This window comes from Cyphomyrmex costatus, unplaced genomic scaffold, assembly GCF_001594065.2.
Source record: "Cyphomyrmex costatus isolate MS0001 unplaced genomic scaffold, Ccosl1.0 scaffold398, whole genome shotgun sequence".
NCBI lineage: Eukaryota > Metazoa > Arthropoda > Insecta > Hymenoptera > Formicidae > Cyphomyrmex > Cyphomyrmex costatus.
Genome location: NW_017278185.1, coordinates 831444 through 852178, shown reverse-complemented (window position 1 = coordinate 852178; position 20735 = coordinate 831444). Strand labels below are relative to the sequence as shown.

Below are 20735 nucleotides of genomic sequence, written 5' to 3'. Positions count from 1 at the left end.
AAAATGTCATTTTTAATTGCTAATTGCATGTACAATTTGCTTTTAACAAATGGAAATGACAGTATTAATATGATAATGCAATAATGCGAATACCGCGCAATGGGAGTAATTTCGAGGATAACGAATTTCAGTTAAAATAACCGAGCTATAAATGACGATGAACCCTTTTACGGTAAAATTAATATGCAAATAATTTCAAATCTATACCTTCAACTGTTTCGATTTGGTGAGCATTATTAGTTTTTCTTTATTTCTCACCTATAGTTACGAAGCTAATATCTGAATAGTGCGCCATTATATCGATTTCTTATATACATATACAAAATGTATAAATACGTACATATATACAAATTATGTTGTAATAATATAATATAATAATTATTACAACAAAGCAAAATAAGATATAGATTGTACTTTTAAAAAATCTTTTCATTATAGTTAATTAATTAATTAATTGATTTTTTTTATTTATTTTGTTAATTAGAAAATCTTCAGCAGAACTGGTATACTAAGTAATTCTTCAAAATTTAATAAGTATTAAGTAAAATAAGTTTATTGTTTTTATTCGTGCATATTTTTTTCTTTAAAGAATTCAAAATAAATTAAAAAATTTAACAAAATTAAAACATAAGAATGGTATAAATTGTTAAACAATATTACGTGATTGTAAATGGATAAATATACTTGAACTAAAACAGTTATTACAGAAAGTGCTTAATTAATGTAATAGTTTCTAAAACATTTCTTTGAAAATAAAGTTAGATGTTAAACAAAGAATTATATACGATACACACGAAGAGATCTCAGTATGAGTCTATATTTAACGAATCAGGGAATAATTTTAGAGGACATTCGCAAGTAAAGCTGTGAGAGTTCTCGATAATTAAAACGCAACCACTGTAACGTCCACATTGACGTTTGCTCGAACTACTGCACCATCCAATAAACGAGCCGGCTTCGATCCAGGAATTTCTCGTAAATGTCTCATCTACTAATTACTATCTTAAGATAGTCTACCATTTAGTCGATGTGATGTTTTAACACTAATTTTCAGACATTGCGACCAGTTTTGATACAAATACAGTAAAAGTAAAATTTCATTCAACAATCTTTCAAAAATTCTATGAATCCTAGAATTAAAAGAACGTGATTAGTAAAAGATGTCAAAGATTAAAGATTTGTATATTGAACTAACAACTTGTAAGGACTAGAATTTATGAAATGAGATTAGTCAAATAATCTATATATTGATTCTTAAATCTAAAACACGCCTAAAAATTAATATTTTATAGATAATTGACTTTAAGAAATAAAATAATAGAATATATTAAATTAATTTTCTGAATTAAATCTCAATTGAATATTTTCTAATCCGTGCTCTTTCAGTTTACAACTTTTTAAATATATTTATACATACACACAACAGTGTTCAAATGTTAAACATTGACAGAGATTTTCAATTTAATTAAAACAGAAAAATACAATTTACGAAAGATTTGTTTTCAAAAATATATTTGATCTTATTACTGATATGCTTTTAGAATAATGTAGGGCTTGAATCTCAAGTGTAGAGCATTGCAAATACAATATTTATCGCGAATATTATCAGTATACATAACGAAAATGCATCCTTGCCTATTCATTGGTCGATTCAAGAGTAACTCGAGATGTGAACATCGATATCTGAACGTGGTAGGCATCGAAGCCTCTCATCTAATTATAAATATACCAACAATATACCAATATCCGTATTTACACGTTCTCTTACTGTTATGTAACGGGCGAGAGTCCGATGCAAATGCAACATTACGATTATATGGTATAAGCGCAGAACTGGCCGAGGATAATTGTGCTTGTACGCCGAGAGATATCGATATTAATTATAATTAAACCACAAACGCGAATGCTGTACGTATTGAATAACCATCTGCACGTCGTAAATTTAATGCGTACTATCTGTTAATTAAAAATAATATTAATCATCATTGTATTGACGCTAATCTTTGCGTTAAAGTTATAACGCGTAATCACTATATGAAAGACAGTCAAAAATATATTGTAATGCTTATAATAAAGTCGGCTCTCTGTGGATATATTTTATTCGTAAGTACTAGATAAGTATATATTTCGATATAATAGTTCTATTATTTGAATAATTTTTCTCATTTTAAACGCTAAATTAGTTTTACGTTGATACGTTTTTTTGACCTAATTAAATATCATTGACTGCTTTAAGTTGCAGACCAATTACATTACACGTATTAATTATTGAATATTAAATAATTTAATAAGGCTCTCATGCTCGAAAGCAGTGATTTATTAACTTTAAGTAACGGTATATGTGTAATAAAAGGGCTCATGAATATCGTACATAATACTTACATAATATATTTAAGTAGCCGGTGAGAGTAATATTCTTGTTAAATTAAAAATCTCGATGACCCAATGCAGTTGCAGAGACTCACGTGCGCTGGCTTCATTATCGTGTGCACATTATGCATGATAAAAAGCTGCACGATAGAATAGCAGCTCGAAGCTTATATTGAGTGTTCAAAAATTACTCAATTTAATTACAGATTCAGTGACCTATTTGGAATCTATTTTTCCTAAGGAAAAGCGATGAGTCACCTGTAGAATTTCCGAGTGATTAAGTACCGAAAATAAATGACTTTTAAAGAATTCTATTTTTTTCAAACAAAATAAGGATATGTTATTTTATTTTAAAAAAATTTCGAAGAAAGATTTTTCCTAAAGCGAGTACAATCGTATGAATGATTAATTTGCAAACGATATTCTGTATCGCGTTAATTTAACACGCGAAAACAATGGACGTCGAGATTGTGAGATGATCCATACCATCTGGACTTACAAAGAGAAAGGGGCGTATCCTGGAGTGGATGCACTAATGCACCAGGCTGCATAAATCGCGGCGATGGAGAGCGAGCAATGCAAGAACGGTCATGCTCATAAACAAGTTCCTGCACGAGGGCGGCGAAATGCGCTTTTAGAGGGCACGTACATTCACCCTCGTCCTCGCGCCCTTTGACACCGTGATGGCCGGTGTAACAAGGATTTGCAATGGTAACGACGGTGTCTCGTGGCCTGTAAAAGCGCATAAGAGGACGCGCTGTGCGCAAAGCATTCGCGTTAGTGCTCTACATTGAGGACACGTCCGAGTGTCTTCAGATATGACAAACGAAAAAGACTCTTACAGAGATTTTTGTAATAAAGAAAATCAACGTGTTCTGGTAACATTAAAAGAATTTATTTTTGAGCCACGCTATATTAAAAATATGAGTGGATTTAATATATTAGCCGACATATTCATACACGATTCTTACATTTATGATCTTTTTAATTAAATTAATTTTTGAGTACAGTCTTAAAATGTCATAAGCCTATCGAAGTGTCTTAAGACATTACTTAAGACTAGATTTAAAAAATTAATGACTACGAATACCGGTCTATGAATGTTAAATATACATAGAGTATTCTGGACATTTTAGTATAACTGGAAAAGAGGTGATTCTATATGAAAATAAATCGACAGAACGTAACAATAAAATTTCTCTATACGAGGCTTTGTGTTGTGTGTTTTCAGAAAAATTGATTTTAAATCACTGGGTACTACTTCGATTTAATAAATCTCGTTGTAGACTATTCTGTACTCTCTGATCATATTTGTGTTTGTTGTATTGGATAATTGAGAATACACGGTAAAACAGGATATTCACGCACGATGAGTTTTATTACTTTATAAATTATTGAAAATATTATTGATATATCCGAAAACAAAGCCTTATATGGAAAAAAATGTATTCTATGTTTTCGACTTATTTTTCATGTAAAACCATTCCCTTCTCAATTGTACTCTATTGATATAAACATCAATAATATGTGAATTTATAACATCATGTTATAAATATTGACGAGGGATGTGCTCGAAAGTTATTGCGTTATTATAATACATTAATATCGTTGTATGGCAATAACGCAGAAGTAGAAAAGAACGAAGTATATCGAAGTTTCGCTTTGCCAAATACGAAATCTACATGGTATATTTTTGCATCGATTTTTACGTTTATATTCCTCAATAATATACAAACGTGTACTTTTTTCAATAATTGCATATATTATATCATGTATCTGCTTCCAGTTAATATTTCTTCTGCTGTGCTTTTTCTTTCTGGAAACTTACGTAGCAAACCGCGCATCGATAATCGACTACATGCGCCACGTGCAAGAGTCAAATGCATCCTCCCCCTCCCATAAAAAAGTCAAGAGAATCTCTAGCAATTTAGAACGAGGACATTCACGAAGTTTCCTTGACCTCGCTGCTGTCGCCTCTCGAAGATATTCGCGAAAACTCGAAAGCGAGCTACGCCGTTACTATTTGCAGCTTGCTTGACTCGCGCAAAAAACTTCCTCGAGTGCATTCTCGATTTAATCGGATATTTCCATCGTCACGATTTTACTCGATAATGGAATCGGATCGTATTTCTCCTTTGCATTATTTAAGAGACACGTGCATTAAAGTGCCGCACTGTCGCGGAAGAGTTCATTCTTAAGTAAAAACAATTATTCCAGAACGGTACGATATCTTCGATTCACAAATACGTAGTAGAAACTCTGTTAAATATTTGATTCTTTGTTCTGAATACTGTCATCTCTCAATTTTAACGTAGATCATATATAAAATATGTAGATTCATATTCGTCTTAAAAGGAGAAGCATTGAGAGCTCTATTTAAAGGAACTTTTAAAATTGATTACGTCAAAAACTCATAGTAATGTCTCTAAAAGATTTGTAACACTTTGAGAATAGAGAATCATTTCTCATATATGGATATATCCATAGGTTTACCGATTAATTAAAAGAAGAAAAAGAAAGACAATCTTGCTTCTTCTTTTTACAAATAGTTGACGTTGCGACAGGAGTGTGCATATATAAGTATTTTTTTGAAGGCATCATACATTATTACGAAATTAATAGAACATATACTCACGAGATGTGAGTCCCTAGTGGTAAACGTAATTGGATCTGCTGTTCTGGGTTCACGACAGAAAAAATCCATCTTTCCCCAAGCCGCAACACCAGCCGCTCCGCTTTTGGCCGCTTCGATCAGCTCCATTCTGATTCTTTCTGCAGCAAATTCCACCTACGAACATACGATCATAACAATGTATACGCATATGTATAGTATACGTTACATGATAAAATAGAAAAACAGTTGAAATTCTCTCTGATCATTATTTTTCTTTTTAATTGTCCTAAATTTTAAACTAATTGAATTTATATTTCCAATTTAATTTGAATTTATAAATTTATATGTACACTCCAGGCTAAAAGTTTTGAAACACCTCTCTCAAAAATATTTACAACAACATGTTTATAATAATTCTTCAGATAACAGTTATTGAATTTAAAAAATACATTGTTTTACGTATTTAAATATACAATATATTCCTAAAGATATCCTTTTTAAAAATGTGATTCTGAACTTTTAATCTGGAATGTATATTCTTCACGTTCCTACGTTCCTCATTTAAATTCTTCTTAATTATTAAGCTGTGTGCTCAGCATTCTAAAATTTCACTCGAAATTAGATGCTTTAGTCTAAATTTTAGTATGTTCATAAAACGGAAACAGTCATCATAAGTCTCCGATCTTCTGGAAATATCTCCTAAGCTAAATAAGGATATTTGAGCCGGTAATATAAACAGCTGGAATTCTTCAACGTAACTGTATGCATGTTCGTTTTCCTAGAAATAGCTGTTCTCAGAAGAAAGACCCAGAAGAAAGGATAAGCAAAGAAATGTCAGATTATCCTATATGAGATATCTTGCTTTTGCGGTCATAAAAGTTATTGTCCATCAACAGACATGCGAGCGTACTTGATGCACATCGGTCGAAAGAGATATTTTAATCCATATAAAATCACAATATTTGGATACATATATCTACAAGCCGATCAAATTAAGGAAGCATATGGTGGTAAAAAATAAATAAAAATTTCAGTCGATAAATATCTGCAAAAAGATCTGCACGTGCAAAAAAAACTGATCTATTTTGATATACTGCGCAAAAGAAAAATTTATACGACTTTTTCGCTTCTAACGTCGTAATGCAATATGATTGCAACGGGGAGCTAAGAGTCTTACGTAGAAGTCGAAAGTTCGCGATGGAATTCCAAACAATTTACATATCGCGAGCGCGCGCACGCTCGTAAATAAAACTCATAGGAATAATTTATCGTGCGATTCGCATCGCGTTGCTTAAACTGCAAACAGTCAGCAAATTACAGTCGCCATTAACCTCTTGCCTTATAGTATAGTGCGTTTTATATTGTGACAAGTTTTATCGCTTCATTCGCGGTTCTTTGTCGCCACCTACGGCGCGTTAGTTCGACTTTACTTCACGGGTGAAACTCCCCAAGTAAGTTGCTGGCATGAATATTTCATTGCGTTACGATGACCACGTCGACACCCCATTGGGCGGAGATATTTTTATTGGTTCCTACAGAAACTTCATGTGCGTCGTACTACCGAAATAATTCCAAATTTTCCGCTTAAAGTGTGAAAGTCCTTAGTTAAAAATATTCTTGCCTAGTACTTAACAAGTTTAATGGACATTATGGTCATTTATTTAAGAGCTCTTAATTAGGAATCACTTCAACTTTTACTGTTACCTACCGAAAAGTTTCGATAACTTCAACGAAAGTCAACTTAGATTCTTTAATGAGAGCGATTATAATAAAAATCTTTTTATAATTCAAAGATTAAAACCATACTATATTTACTGACTATCAAAAGATAATTAAGAAGACGTGGGATTAAAATGTTTCATGAGAAAGATTAATTAACACTGCCTCAAAAGCAGAAAAAAATTTGAAGGTATAAAATTATAAGACATTATGAAAGCTACATACACAATTATATTCTGCGCTATGTTATATTAAATCGTTGCAAATAAATATTTTAGAATTACATCATACAATTAAATCTTAAGAATGTATTAGATGTATAGACTCTACAAAAAGTAACTGGAAATAGGAATTTTATATATATATATATATATATATAAAATATTGATCTTATTGAATTATTTCATATGCAACATTTATTTTTATACGAAAAGTATATATATATATACTTTTCGTACAAAAATAAATGTTGCATATGAAATAATTCAATAAGATCAATATTTATATTTAATGATACATTTCAATTTTCGTAGTTTAAATAAAAGTTTTCACATTTTATTTTAATTATTTTTTTAAAAACCTATCTACTTCTTATTAAAATATTTTTTTATTCGTGTTCTAAATTGCAAACTTTTTACATACTTTTAAATACATATAAAAAATCTGTAACCTTTTCGTAAGTTTTTCTTTTTCTTATAAAATATGTACAATACATCCTTAAGGAAAACATTTTCCTGATTTTAATTTCACTCATATAAAGTTAACAAGAATTTCATTATTTTGTAAGTATCCTGATACGTTCCTTTATACTACATACATGTATATAACAGTCGACCTTTTAATCAAATTTATTAAAGCGCAGAATGTTTAAGCAATATGTGTGCTCTCAAAAGATGAGTCTGTGATTACATTCTCTTTACTGACACTACAAATATCTTGTCAAACGTTCGACACGCTACTGCGATTTTCCATCGGCAATTGTTCAGTGTAATTTTGGTACCACAGTAATTGTCCGATGTTCGACTAAAAAAGGCAAAAAAGGGCAATTTAATTATTCCGCACGATAGTATGATTTGATTACTAGCGCGATTTTGTCTCTCATCTCATGGAAAAATAAATGTTTGCTTATATTAAGATAAATAAGAGAGCAAAAAATAAGTCAGTCACATTTTATGATTTTAAGTTATTTTTCTATATTAACGAAGAACAAAAAGACAATATTAGTTCAGATTTAGAAATTACTTCAATACAAACAGTAATAAATTTAAATTTACGAGTTAAATTTTAGACACAAATATAAAAAATATAATTTTTACATTTATTTGTCTTACATTTATTATTTTTTCCTAAAAATTTGCTTTATCTGTGTTATTTTCATTCATTAATTATTTATTTGTCTTCTGCTATAGAATTTATTCTAAAAATTTATTAAAATACAATAATTTTGTTTTTAGTTTATCTCACTTAATATTACTTATCTATAAAATTAGTTTTAAAATGGTTAAATATTTAGAAATAACTTTATATTGAGCTTTACTGCACTTTATCTTCTTTATATTTTCTTGCAAAATATCGAAATCAATATTTTTATAGCCTCTATGTAGAAATCTTAAAATGGTCAATGGCTTCTATTACGCTTTATGCAATTTTGATTCCAGTTAAGCTTATTTGCGGTGTAAGCGGATGAGGAAGCTGCTGGAAGATATAAATAAGTCATGCTGCTAATCCAACCTTTCTCAGACACCCAACGAAGTTGATGATCCCTTTGGCGCCCTGCAAGGACCTCGCATCAGCTCCTCCACCGACGAGAAGTCGATCGCTCGCCAAATGCGTGAACGATCCCGCAGTATGACCATGCTCAGCGTAAACCCCATCGACAATAGCAGAGAGCTGTAACAGAAAGAATAATAGGATAAAAATTCCATGACGAATTATGGAATTAATTTTAACTTTTATTTTAGTTTACTTTCTGCATACATTCAAATTAAAAAGAAATAATATTCTTAGTTTAACATAATCTTCGAAATATTTGTTTTGTAATGTTTCGTAATTTTTCTAATAATTTTAAATTCCACGATTTTCTTTTTTCCTTCTTTTTTTTACATTCATTAAATGAAGGCTTGTTTATTTCGCCCGTAATTTTTTCCAAGCCAGCAAATTGCAAGCATCGTTATATCTCGCTCTTCTTATAAAAGTAACCAGCGTTAACGTCGGTAACGCGCTTCCACATCTCGGAAAAAGAGCGGCTAAAGTTTCCGGGGCGATCATGCGGGCATGTCGTAAAGTTTAGCATTTAGACAAGCACCGTTCTTGAGAAGCGGTTCGTTACGGTCTCCGTGGTGTCGATAGACGTTATCTTTCGGTTATATTCTTCCTTTTTCGTCTATAAACGTTTTAACCAACAGAAAGGGAAAACCGGGTAGAACGGACAGGGTTAAAACGTTAGGATGTTACGTCCTCTCTCTCTCGCCGTACCTTTCTCGGAGGCATATCTAACTAAGAGGACGATACTATCCTCTTACTACTCTTCATCTTCGCTTACCACCAGGGCCGTCGCTATGCGGCCTGGAGATTTTTAGTAGCAAAAAAATAAATCTTAAAGCTTCTTAATTTAAGCAACTACAAACACACAAGTTAAAACATTCGAATATATATTCTTTCAATTCATTATTTTTTTAATGAATTTTACATTAAATATACCCAAAAAATAGATGTAATAAAAAATAAAAAATGTTAAGTTAATATGTAACATACAATTTTAAAATGTTAGTTAATTACAAAGTTAATAATAAACACTTTAATTTAATGCAATCGTAAAAGTTTACATATTTCACATAAAAATTTGAACAACTAGTAGAAATATTAATTTAACATTAACTTTTTGCTTTAATTATGATGTAATGAAAACCAGAAATCTTATAACATTCTATAAAATTTGAAATGTTTAAATAGGTAACTGTGAAATTAATATGAGAGTATAAATATTGTATAACAACCAATGAAATATTATATAACAATCAACATATTGTAAATGTATTGTAACTGAGATTACTGTATATAAGTTAAATGCGATTATACAAACTGTTAATTTTGTTTCTACATTATCAAAATGCATTATTGTTTAAGTACAATTATCTTAAAACCTATACTTAAAAAAAAACATGTTACTCAGCAGCGAAACAGGATATAAAACAAAACCGTAAGAAAGGTAGAATAAAGACTTTGAAAAATAATCTTTTTAATTGATTTAACTCTGAAAATATGACGTGAAGCATTAAAGCCATATAGGGCCGGCCCTGTTTGCCGCTTCCGCCTTTCCTCATCGTAATTAGCTCTCTTGTCGAGGGCGCTTCCTTGGACCGCAGTCGAGCAATCTCCTTCATAATCCTTCAGGCCTTATCTCCGATGCTTCTCAGTGAACAAATAGATCTTGAGCTCATCGCGATGAAATTAAGGAACTGTCTACGGATAACGGTGTTCTGCACCGTAAAGCGTACTTTGCATAAAAGTATAAAGATACGTTAATGCGTTTCTGCCATCACTTAATCACAATTGTATGTACTTATGACAAAATTTAGTAGTAAAGTAGTATTAAATTAAAACATAGAGTTGATGTGTAAATGAAATACTTTACGCGCGTAATATTTTCCTACAAAATGATATATTCGTAGCGATAAATAATAAATTTATTTGTATAATTAGTAAGATAATTATTTACATAATCAATTTATATAAATGACAAACCATTAGTTAAATCGACTCAACCGCTTTATATGTATAAGTTATTAAACGTTTGTTTATGTTATACGTTCTGATTATTATTTATCTATCATTTATCGATCATTTCTTTGTAAAACCATTATCAACAAAGATAAACAAATATAAATTGAATTGTTTGACAGGATTAAACATGTATGCTCTATTTTAAATATATAAAGGCTTAGCTTTATAAATTTTCAATTTCATATCTCCTATGAGGCTCATTACGTTCGTGGATTAGCCTACTTTGGCGAGTCGCTAATTCAGGTAGAAATTTAATTAAGCCGAAGTAAATCAAAATTTGCAGCTTTGATTTGAATCGGGAAACCGCAATATCTCGCTCTATCACGAGGAAGAAATTAATTTTCCGACTTAATTAATTTTCCATCTTCATTAGCCGCTTCTGGACTCGCTGACTCGTGCTAATGGCCGTCTTAAACATTTATAATAGTGTCTCAATGTGAACTGAACCGGCAATTCATTGTACAGGCAACTATTTTCTTTCCCTGAAATTGAGCTAACATGATAATTAATGACCCGTCGCTTTTAAAATATAATGTATATTTTGTGTGCAGTTTGTTATTGTTATTTTTAGTTATGAGTTCAATGATTAATATTCTATGAATTCTTGCATTTTTTTTTGTTAATTCTACATTATATACACATATATATTTAAATTATATATAACATATAAAATAATAATAGTATTAACCTCCAGTCGACATCAACTAAAAGTAAAGTAATTCGGAAACAGATGGCACAGAAAGAAAGATATTTTATTTCTTTGGATGGACAATCAGTAAAAGTATGTAACAGACAATGGGCAAAAAAGCACAATTATCAAAAAAGTTCATGCCAATTGACATCAAAAAAATATTTAACAAAATACGAAAAGATAAATCATGAAATATGCTTTTTAATATTTGTGGTACGCTAAGGTTTGTGCTTCGATGCTGTAAAACCGAAAAAATGATATACGGTTTTAACCAGTGCTTTCTAGTAGTCATATGGTTGATACAGATTGTAATTTGTAATATTTTTATATACGTAAAAATTGTAATTGCATATTCCTTTTACTGGGGGGGGGGGGGAGGGAAGATGACAGTAAATATATAACGCAATTTTCCTTGATAACGTTATTAAAACGATTTTATAGATTAAAATTTTGGATGCTTAATATAATTTGAAATATTTCAAGTTAATAAAATGCTGTTTAAATAAATAAAAGTATGTCCAACATACTTTTTAAATTATTCCCTTTCATATTTCCTCAATTTACGTTTTATCATATCTTTATGCGTTTTTATAAACTCTCGATTATAGACTGTAAATAAATAAAATTTGCAAGTTTATATTGCAAATTTTATAGAGGGAAGATGCCACTTTTGCAGTGTATGACATATCAATTTTTTTCCATAATACTGAATATCAAACGTTTAATTCGATAATTTGTATAAATAAAGAAGGAATATAAATAATTTTTCTAAAGTATGAATAATAGTTTTTCCACTACTTAATTCAACATTAAGAAGTTATTCAAGAATAAAGATTTAAGTGTGGCGTTTTCCCCCGAATTAACTTAACATAATGTTATTATTTCTCAACAATATAATAAAATACTTCTAATATATCACGTATTATATATAACAGTTACATTGTTAAGCAAAATTATGATATAAACGTTATGTTACTTTTAATTGGTGTGTTAACTGAGAATTTATTTTATACATTTCCAATAAAATCTTACGTGCAAGAAAGTTGGGTACTTAAATATTTTGCACGCATACAATGTAACTAAAATTAATTCCTTAATAATATAGATATTTCATTAGAAACCTAAATGAACGATGGCGTGGAAAGGAGCCATGCAAACTCGGTTTAAGGGAAGCGGGTCCTCTAATAGCACCTTTTTCCTCGCATCGTGATAATCGTGAGCCACCAAGCGTCAACAGACATTGCTCGGTTGCGTGCACAATGTATTTGGGGCAATACAATAAGCGTAGCCGGGAAAGTGGGCCGCAAACCCACCAGAGGAAACATACGCGCGAGAGGGTATCCCTCTTGCAACCAGTATGCTGATCCTCGTTTGACGAATATGGAGCGAACGGAGTGACAAAGGGGATGGAGTAGACTATTTATTACAACTAGACGTGAGCTCTGCTTAGCCGCTCACGGATGACGGACATTGTGCATTTGTACGCGTCCGTGGAGACGCAAAAATGCATCGTATTTTGTTGTCGCTAATGCTTTTTAAATTTTGCTTCCTGAGTGTTTATCGCAAATCACATTGTAAATAAAATAACGTGTAAAAAAAGTAATTATTAAATTTTACTTCTTTTATATATAAGTACTAAAATTCCAAAATTTTAGTCTTAAAAATGTTTTAAAAATTAGAGATATTAGAAGTAAACATATTTCAAAAATTTAATCAAATTTAAGTAAAGAGAAATTATATAATTGTTGAAATTCTTGTATTAAGATTATAAAATTAGAGATCAAGTAATGTGTGTGTGTATTTTTATAATTATATATACATATTCTTTTATTAAAATATTGAGATTGTAAATATTAAATAATCCAATATAATATTTTTAACAATGCTTATCTAACTGTTATTTAAAAACACAATGTTTTTTTTGTCACATAACAAATAGCAACGTTGTACGATGTTAAAAATGGAAGCTGCAAAATGATTCCGTTCCACTATTGGTTTCGTTCGCTTCACCGATCGTTTTTCTACATTACGTCGTACGAAAATAAATGATTTCTACGTTTTTAACGAGATCGTAAATTATACCCGACACCCTGAAAGGCGGCCTGCGGAATGAGTGAAAAACAAGGAAAAAGATTCGTGGAAAACCAGGGAAAACCGGAGAAACGTCATCATCGAATTTACTGGAGCATTGCGAAAGTCTTAAGAACGGTTCAAACTCAAACATCAAGGTGAAAAGACGGGAAATGTGAAAACTTCTACGCGCATACTCGCCAGGGAAGAAAAAGGCAGTATCAATGCGAGATCTCCTTGCTCTTTACATTATGAATGATTTATTCTTACTTTCTAGAACGATAGCGTCGTGTTACAATCTGACATGAGATATAATTTCAAGAAAGAGGATAGTTTTTGTAACTTATCGGATTGATTCTACTTAACGTATAATATTTCACATATCCCAAAGATGAACATCAAAGTAAAAACTATTTGTGATAGCGACTTGATTGTAAAGTCAAATTATTTTTCGAAAATTGCAAAAGTTATTTCATGTTACGTCGCAGTTTCCACAATTTTAGAGAGATCGCTAATTTTTACCACAATGATGTTTCATTAAAAAAAAAAAAAAAAAAAAAACGTATGAAGTGTGTGGAAATACTCGCATTTAGCTAATGGGAAATTGTCAGCGATAAGTAAAAGAAGTAATTTACGTTTACGTGACAAGAAATTCGTGATAACGTCAGTATTTTCAGCTCGCGAACTGCACCGTAAATTATGCAATCGATCGGTTTCGCGCCCATTTGCATTTCAGAATCTTTTTCCGACTCCTCGCTTGAAAGCAGTCAAGTGCAGGCGAGATGCATCAGCTGCAACTTTTTCCGCCCGTCTCGTCGAAATCGTCGGTATATTTCTTTGAGACAGACAGGTGATGGAAAATTCATCGTTTATTGAAATGTTATTCTGTTCATAATACCAGTATATAAAGTAATTTATCTCTTACAGGAACAATTAAAACATTCGTATTACAAAAATATAAAATGTGGAAAACTATTTTTAATCGTTTAATTTTACAGTATAAAATATGTAGATAGGTACTTTCCTAAATCAGATTAATTTATTAAAGTTACAAAAAATCTTTTTTTATATACAATATAGGGTGGACTTAGCTAAGTCGTACCGACGGTTAAATCGTATCTCCATTGTATTTTCTAAACAAAACATTTTTTTTTTTAATAATAATGACACTGATGTGATGCTAGTAATAGGGGTTAAGAACTATCATTTTTGTTTTGTCTTTGAGTCTTCTGTTTACCAGTGACATTCAAAATTGATTTTGTTCGGTGTCTGATCTAAGTTTTGGTACAATTTATCTAAGATGTTATTTAAGGTGGATAATTGAATTTATAGTGTCCTTCAAGGTTATAATTGATATTTAAACTCTTTCCGAGTATAGCATCAAATTAGCAAAATATTTGTAAGTTATTGACAAATTTGTAAAAATAGAGGGAATTGGGTAAATCGTTTTGCAGGTTTTTATATTGTACCGATACAAAAACCGGTATTGTGTACCGGTATCAATTTAAGTATTGCTTTTTTACTTTGTTTTTTTTAATGAGTTAAAAAACAGAGAGTCTAATTTCTGTTTTCATAATAGAAAAGTTTTTATTATATCTAGTTAAATGTGTATACTCAGTTTGAAATGAAAAATAAATTGATTAATAAATGAGTTTTAAAATTTATTTTTATTTATTTTTCCAGTAAACATACCGACGTTGTTTACCGTTATTTTGATGTTAAAGATGTTATTTTAATGTCAAAATGACATTAAAGCAACGTCAGCTTGTTTGCTAGGTTAGAAGTACGCTTTAGGAATCAGGTGGTACAATTTAACGACCCGGTCTCCAATCGTACCGAAAGCTACTTTTTTCTAAATCTAATTTAAACAATAATTCAATGTTTATTTTCACAAAAGTATCGTTTTGTTTTATTGCCAATGAACCAAAGTTTAATGTTGTAAGTACAGAAATAATTCTAATCTCTTCAGTACTTTTGTTACAATTTTATTTAGGGGGTGCGATATAGGCGACTTCCTGCTATTATAATATACATACATTTTTCTCTTTACCGCCCTTTCTCTTTTCAATTATATTATATTTATACATTATTAATTGTGAAACAAAAATGAAAATTTATGTAAAAAATTTCTATTATTTTTAAATATTTTATTCTATATAAAATTTCCTTTTACAAAATTATTTCTTTCTCTCTTAATAATCCGCATTATCTCAATTTCAAGAAATATTATATACGGAACATTGTAGTTATAACGAATAATACTGTAATATGTTTTGCGGTTAGTTTCATTAAAAATCTATCATTTATTAATCATTTTTTTCAGTCAGAAAAAAATGTAGAAATTTCTTCTCACACACACAGTATAACATCATTTATAAACTAAAAGTCCTTCGCGCATTTTATAGTTTAGTGGCATTGAGCTAGGATAAATAATGTGGGAACATTTGTCAACTTATTTCTGTATGCCATTCCTGTGAAAATACTTTCAATAAAAAATTCACACACAGGATCCTTTCCGCCCGGAAGCACAGCGTGCGAGACAACGACGCTCACGTAGGCGAGAGGACGAGACTTGAATGGAGATCTCGAGATCACCCGCGTGTCTCGGTAGGACATGAGTAGAGCAATAAAAGAACGTGGCCGGAGGACCTAAACGGATGGATGACTGAGCTCTTGTTAAAAATGTCTCGACATTTCTCTGAGATGCAAGCAACTTCACGCCCTCTGTTGCGTTCAAGATGCTTTGGTAGGAATAAAGATAGTAGTAAAAACCAAATTAATAAAGATAAAGAGAGCCTAACATTAATCAATTTAAAATAAAAAATAATAATCTAAATATTCATCATTGAACAGATTTTCCACAGACATGTTTCAAAATAATCTTGTACTTTCTATAATTATCTTTATATAATATCGATGTATATATTATAGTAGATAAAATATAGAAATTATAATCACCGAATCGAATTAAAATAAAATTAATTTGTCGTTTGATATAAAATATAAAAGTAATATCAATTATTGAGTGTAAAACAAAGCTTTTCATTAAAAAAAAAAGTACACAGAGAAGAATCGTGATTAATCAACTAAATAATGTAAATTCAACTGGAACGACCGTAATATTCTTTTATGCACAATTTTTTTGCGATAATATTTGCACTCCTTTCAGTGCAATTGATCGAGTGCATCAAAGCGCCACGTATATACAATATGCGGTAGAATAAAAATCATACACTCACCCTGCAAAAGCTGGTTATTGAAGAGATCTGAAACAGAAAGCATAAATGTGCAATCAGTATAGAGTTATACACAGTATACATTTTATGCGTTTCCGAGCGGCGCCGACAATTGAAATCCGAAAGTTGCCCGACGTACGAAAGCTTTCGAAGCTTGATCGCCGCGAAAGCTCGCGAGCTATTCGACGTCGAGCGAAACTTTTCCTTGGGATTATCATAAGAACTTTTTTGATGCGAGAATAGCTACGCGGCGCGTCGCTCGAGAAAAACGCAAAAACGTATTTTACGTATATTTGTAGAAACTTTACCGATTTTTATCTCTTTTCGCGGAGAAGGCTTGCAATTTGATGCATAAGCTTCGCTTGGCGGTACGAGTCAAGTTCGGAATTTGAATTTTTTTTTGCACAAGTTCATTAGAAACTTAATCATCTTACCATCTTTCAAATGGTAATAAGGTAGTATCAGTCTGTAAGATCACTGTCCAAGCAAAGCTCCAAAATTCTCTCTTATTTCGCTTATTTCAAAAGATAAATAGCTTTCATGAAAGATAAATAGCTCGAAAAATATTCCCTTTCGTTTTTATTTCATCTTATTTTTGTTCGTCCTTTTTGCAGATTTATGATGGAGATAAAATTTTTAATCGCTTTTAAATGAGCGATTTTACAGAGAACTTCGAGATCCGTAAAAATTTCCCGCTATTGATAATGTTTCGAACGCGCGTGTACGACAAAGGGCATTTGCTTTCTAAATGAGCGGTTTGCGAACCTGCGGTTGTGTGGGCCTTATTAAGGAGTCCCTTTGATCATGAGGCGATTAAACGACTGACAGAAGGGCAACGGCCGGGACGAGAAAGCCGGTGACGAGCTCTTGCTTTAGCGCGCTATGAAATAATCACGAAAAACGCACATGTATACATGTCTCTTCTTGTGGCGATTATACATCACATTCACACGAATTTATCAAGCAATCGTTGTATACTTTTTCTTTGATCGTTGTGCATGTTAAACCGATACATTGTGGTTATAAACCTATATAACGTTTTTATGATATATATATATATATATACAGTTATAACTATTTCATCTTTATTAAATTGTATTTTTGTTGAATTCGTACTTCTTACATATTTAACAAATAAATATGATTCATATAACTTTCTGCACAATTAATGCAAGTATATTCTATTCATTGTTACACTGTTGCATCATAATGTCGATTGTAATATTTGTTGCAAAAGTTAAAATAATAGATTGTAAAAACAGGTTATCGAAACAGATGACAAGCACAATATGTCATATATCACTTATGCAAAAATATGTGTGTAAAAATATGTGTGAAATGCAATTTTTATTTCGGATAAAATTCCGTGCACAATCGATATAACAGATATCAAATTTAATGCATACATTATAGATAATTTAAGGATTGTATTGTTACGATAAAGCAAACACAGCTTTTAGAGGCTTATAGCCAGCCCTACGTATGAATGGCTCCTGATTCGGCATTATGTTAATATCTTGGCAAGCAATTGGTCGATACGCTCATTGTTTGCCTTTGATCAGTTATCTGCCTAATTGGCTTCCGATTTAGATCGCCTTCAGGCTTAAGCGAGTAATATTCGATGAGATTTCCTATACGCTCAAGTACACTGTCGAGTAAAAATAGGGAACAAAGGGATTACGAGCTCGATAAGCTTTGTCCCATGAAGCTTAACGCTCTGTATCTAGACGAGTTACAGAGTTGCATGGGCTTTACGAAAAAATAACAAAAAGTCAATATTTTATGAAATATTTTATAATTTATGTCAGAATATAGTATATGTCGAAATAAAATACGAAAGATCTCAAAGTATAAATTTTACTTTTAATGTATAGAGTTGTCAATTTATTTTCAATTTATACGATAGTTCAATTACGAACAATCATAATGCATTAATTAAAAATGATTCATCTATCGAGTACAGCATTGCGACCACTGTAACGATATTTTTAATTCCAAATGTTACAAGAACAAAAGTGATTTCTGTTTTACATAAAATTGTCATTATGCAACTATCGACATTTCCACGGGATTTTCACCGAAGGTCGTGAATTTAAGGACTACTTTGCAGCATATCAAAGAAAAGCTCCGGTATTCCTCCGGATTCTCTTTCGGATAAGCTAATGTTTGTTCAACTGAATCATACGTAACGAATTAAACGTTCCCCGGGAAACCGCTCGAATGCGTTGCAAATCTTTCTCATTCATGAGAATGATTTAATGCCGCGGCTTTAGATCGCGTACTTCAAACATTCCGCAAATGAAGGATCGCAGATCCTTCTATTCCGCCGTAATTCTCGATGATCTCTCCCCGGATATTTTACAAACGTCGGAGACTAACGAATCATATTCATTTCTCGCAGCTCTGATTTAGAACATCACACGGCGTTTGTCTATATAGACTAACCTCACGCATTGTAGTTTAGAAAATAAAGATCTCTTTTAAACGTTTAATGCAATTAAACCACGATCCGAAAGAAATAGTACATATTATTACGAATAATATGTTCTCAATGTGTGCAATCTGCGTGTTGCTTATCGTATAATTTCCGAGAAAAATTCTTTGTTTTTTCTCGAACTTTTCGAACAATTCATTTTATCATGCTCCTTATCCCTTTGCATGCACACGTACGCATTTAATCTTTCCACGCAAATTTTCTTGCATTCAACGGACATTATTACACGAGCACTCTCTGTTTCTTCCTTCAGCAGGAATCGATCCTGACAACAAACGTATCGTAGATGGCATACTTCGATAGTAAATTCCCGAAGTCTCCACGTCGTGAAAGCCAAGCGTGACAAGAGAAGCGAGACGCTATCGATGCACATAAGTTCGATCCGGCAGGCGACGAATTGAAATCTTGATTTATAGCAGGGTATATACGACCCCGAATCTCTTCGTTCGCGTCGCGTACTAGCGGAAAAAAGTAGCAGGAAAGTTTCGTTTCAAAAGAATTTGCTACTTTATTTTTTTTTTTTCTCAGTCAAAGATATACGTCTTGGCACAAAAGTTTTTAATTTAACTTTAATTTGCAGAGTATGTTTTGAAAAGGCCCAATGTCTTTTATAATCGTAACTTTTTCGGATAGTTTAAAAACTTTTCCTTAGAAAAAAATGTCAAGTAGATCACTATTTATAACACATTTTTAATTTTTACATAGAAAAATGATTTCGCTGAAATATTAAAAAATGATACAATAATTTGCAAATCATTTTGTTGGATCAAAATAATTAAGTAGAAATCTCAAACTTGATAAGTAATACTGCAAAAAGTTTTGATATCTTAGTGGCTTGAGCGTTCTACTAAATTATTTTGGTTATTCAACAAAATGATTTTCAGATCTGTATCTAGCTAGATTTTTAGGTATTTCAAGAAAATCGTCTTTTTTGTAACATCATACAAGTATTAATAATAAATTTTATTTATGTAGTGTATTAATACTCATATATTGTATACATTGTAATAAACACATGTAAGATAAAACGCATAAACATCAGAGAAAATTTTAAATCGTGAAAGTCTGTTGAATTTTAGGTAAATTCCACACGGCATGAAATAAAATCACGTAATCCCCGCGTATTCCCTTGTTTATCTACGAATACGAGGGTTCAGCCTTCCGGTCGATGCACTTGTCGTCACGAAGAAGCGAGGGTGTGGCAACGAGAGATGAAAGTACTCGTGCTTAAGGGACACCTGATCTAGTGACACACGAAGGATGAGGACGCGACCCACCTCCGTCACTCCGTGCTCGCTCGCGCGCGTAAAAGCGGGAAGAATTCGTTGCGAGGAGGAACGCGACGAGCGAACGACGGAACGAGTTGCCCTCATAGGTATGCACCGAGCGCAGTGAATGGATATACGCTCCGAGGTGATACGGTGTTAAATCTTTCTGTCAGAGATCGGTGGAATCTCTCGGGTAGAGCACGCGCGATCGTGGCAGGCTTCGCCCTTTGAGGATCTCCGAATCGACTACGAGCATTTTTCCTGTTCATTCTAAAGCATCCCTAGTGCTAGATGCCAGACTAGATTTTGTTTTCCATTTTCTACTTGCAAATACATTGAAGGATATACTCTTAATCTATGAAATACAAGTATGGTTCACATTTAATTATAATTAATCTATCTCTAAATATATTACGTTTTACACGTTATATACGCGTTTTCATTGATTTTTTAATTGACCTCTATAGGACGGGAAATCGTTTTAATAGCA

The 20735-nt window shown here is 31.7% G+C and overlaps 1 protein-coding gene across 1 annotated transcript in view; it reads right to left on the bottom strand.

The window, feature by feature from the left end:
- Nrx-1 (neurexin 1) overlaps positions 1-20735 on the bottom strand; it is a 246604-nt gene that overhangs the window by 85964 nt on the left and 139905 nt on the right. The window contains exons 6-8 of the mRNA XM_018543777.1: positions 16487-16513; positions 8435-8593; positions 5006-5158 (exon numbers count right to left, since the gene is read on the bottom strand). Of these exons, the coding sequence (XP_018399279.1) occupies positions 5006-5158; positions 8435-8593; positions 16487-16513 (339 nt within the window). The remainder of the gene's footprint in view (positions 1-5005; positions 5159-8434; positions 8594-16486; positions 16514-20735) is intronic.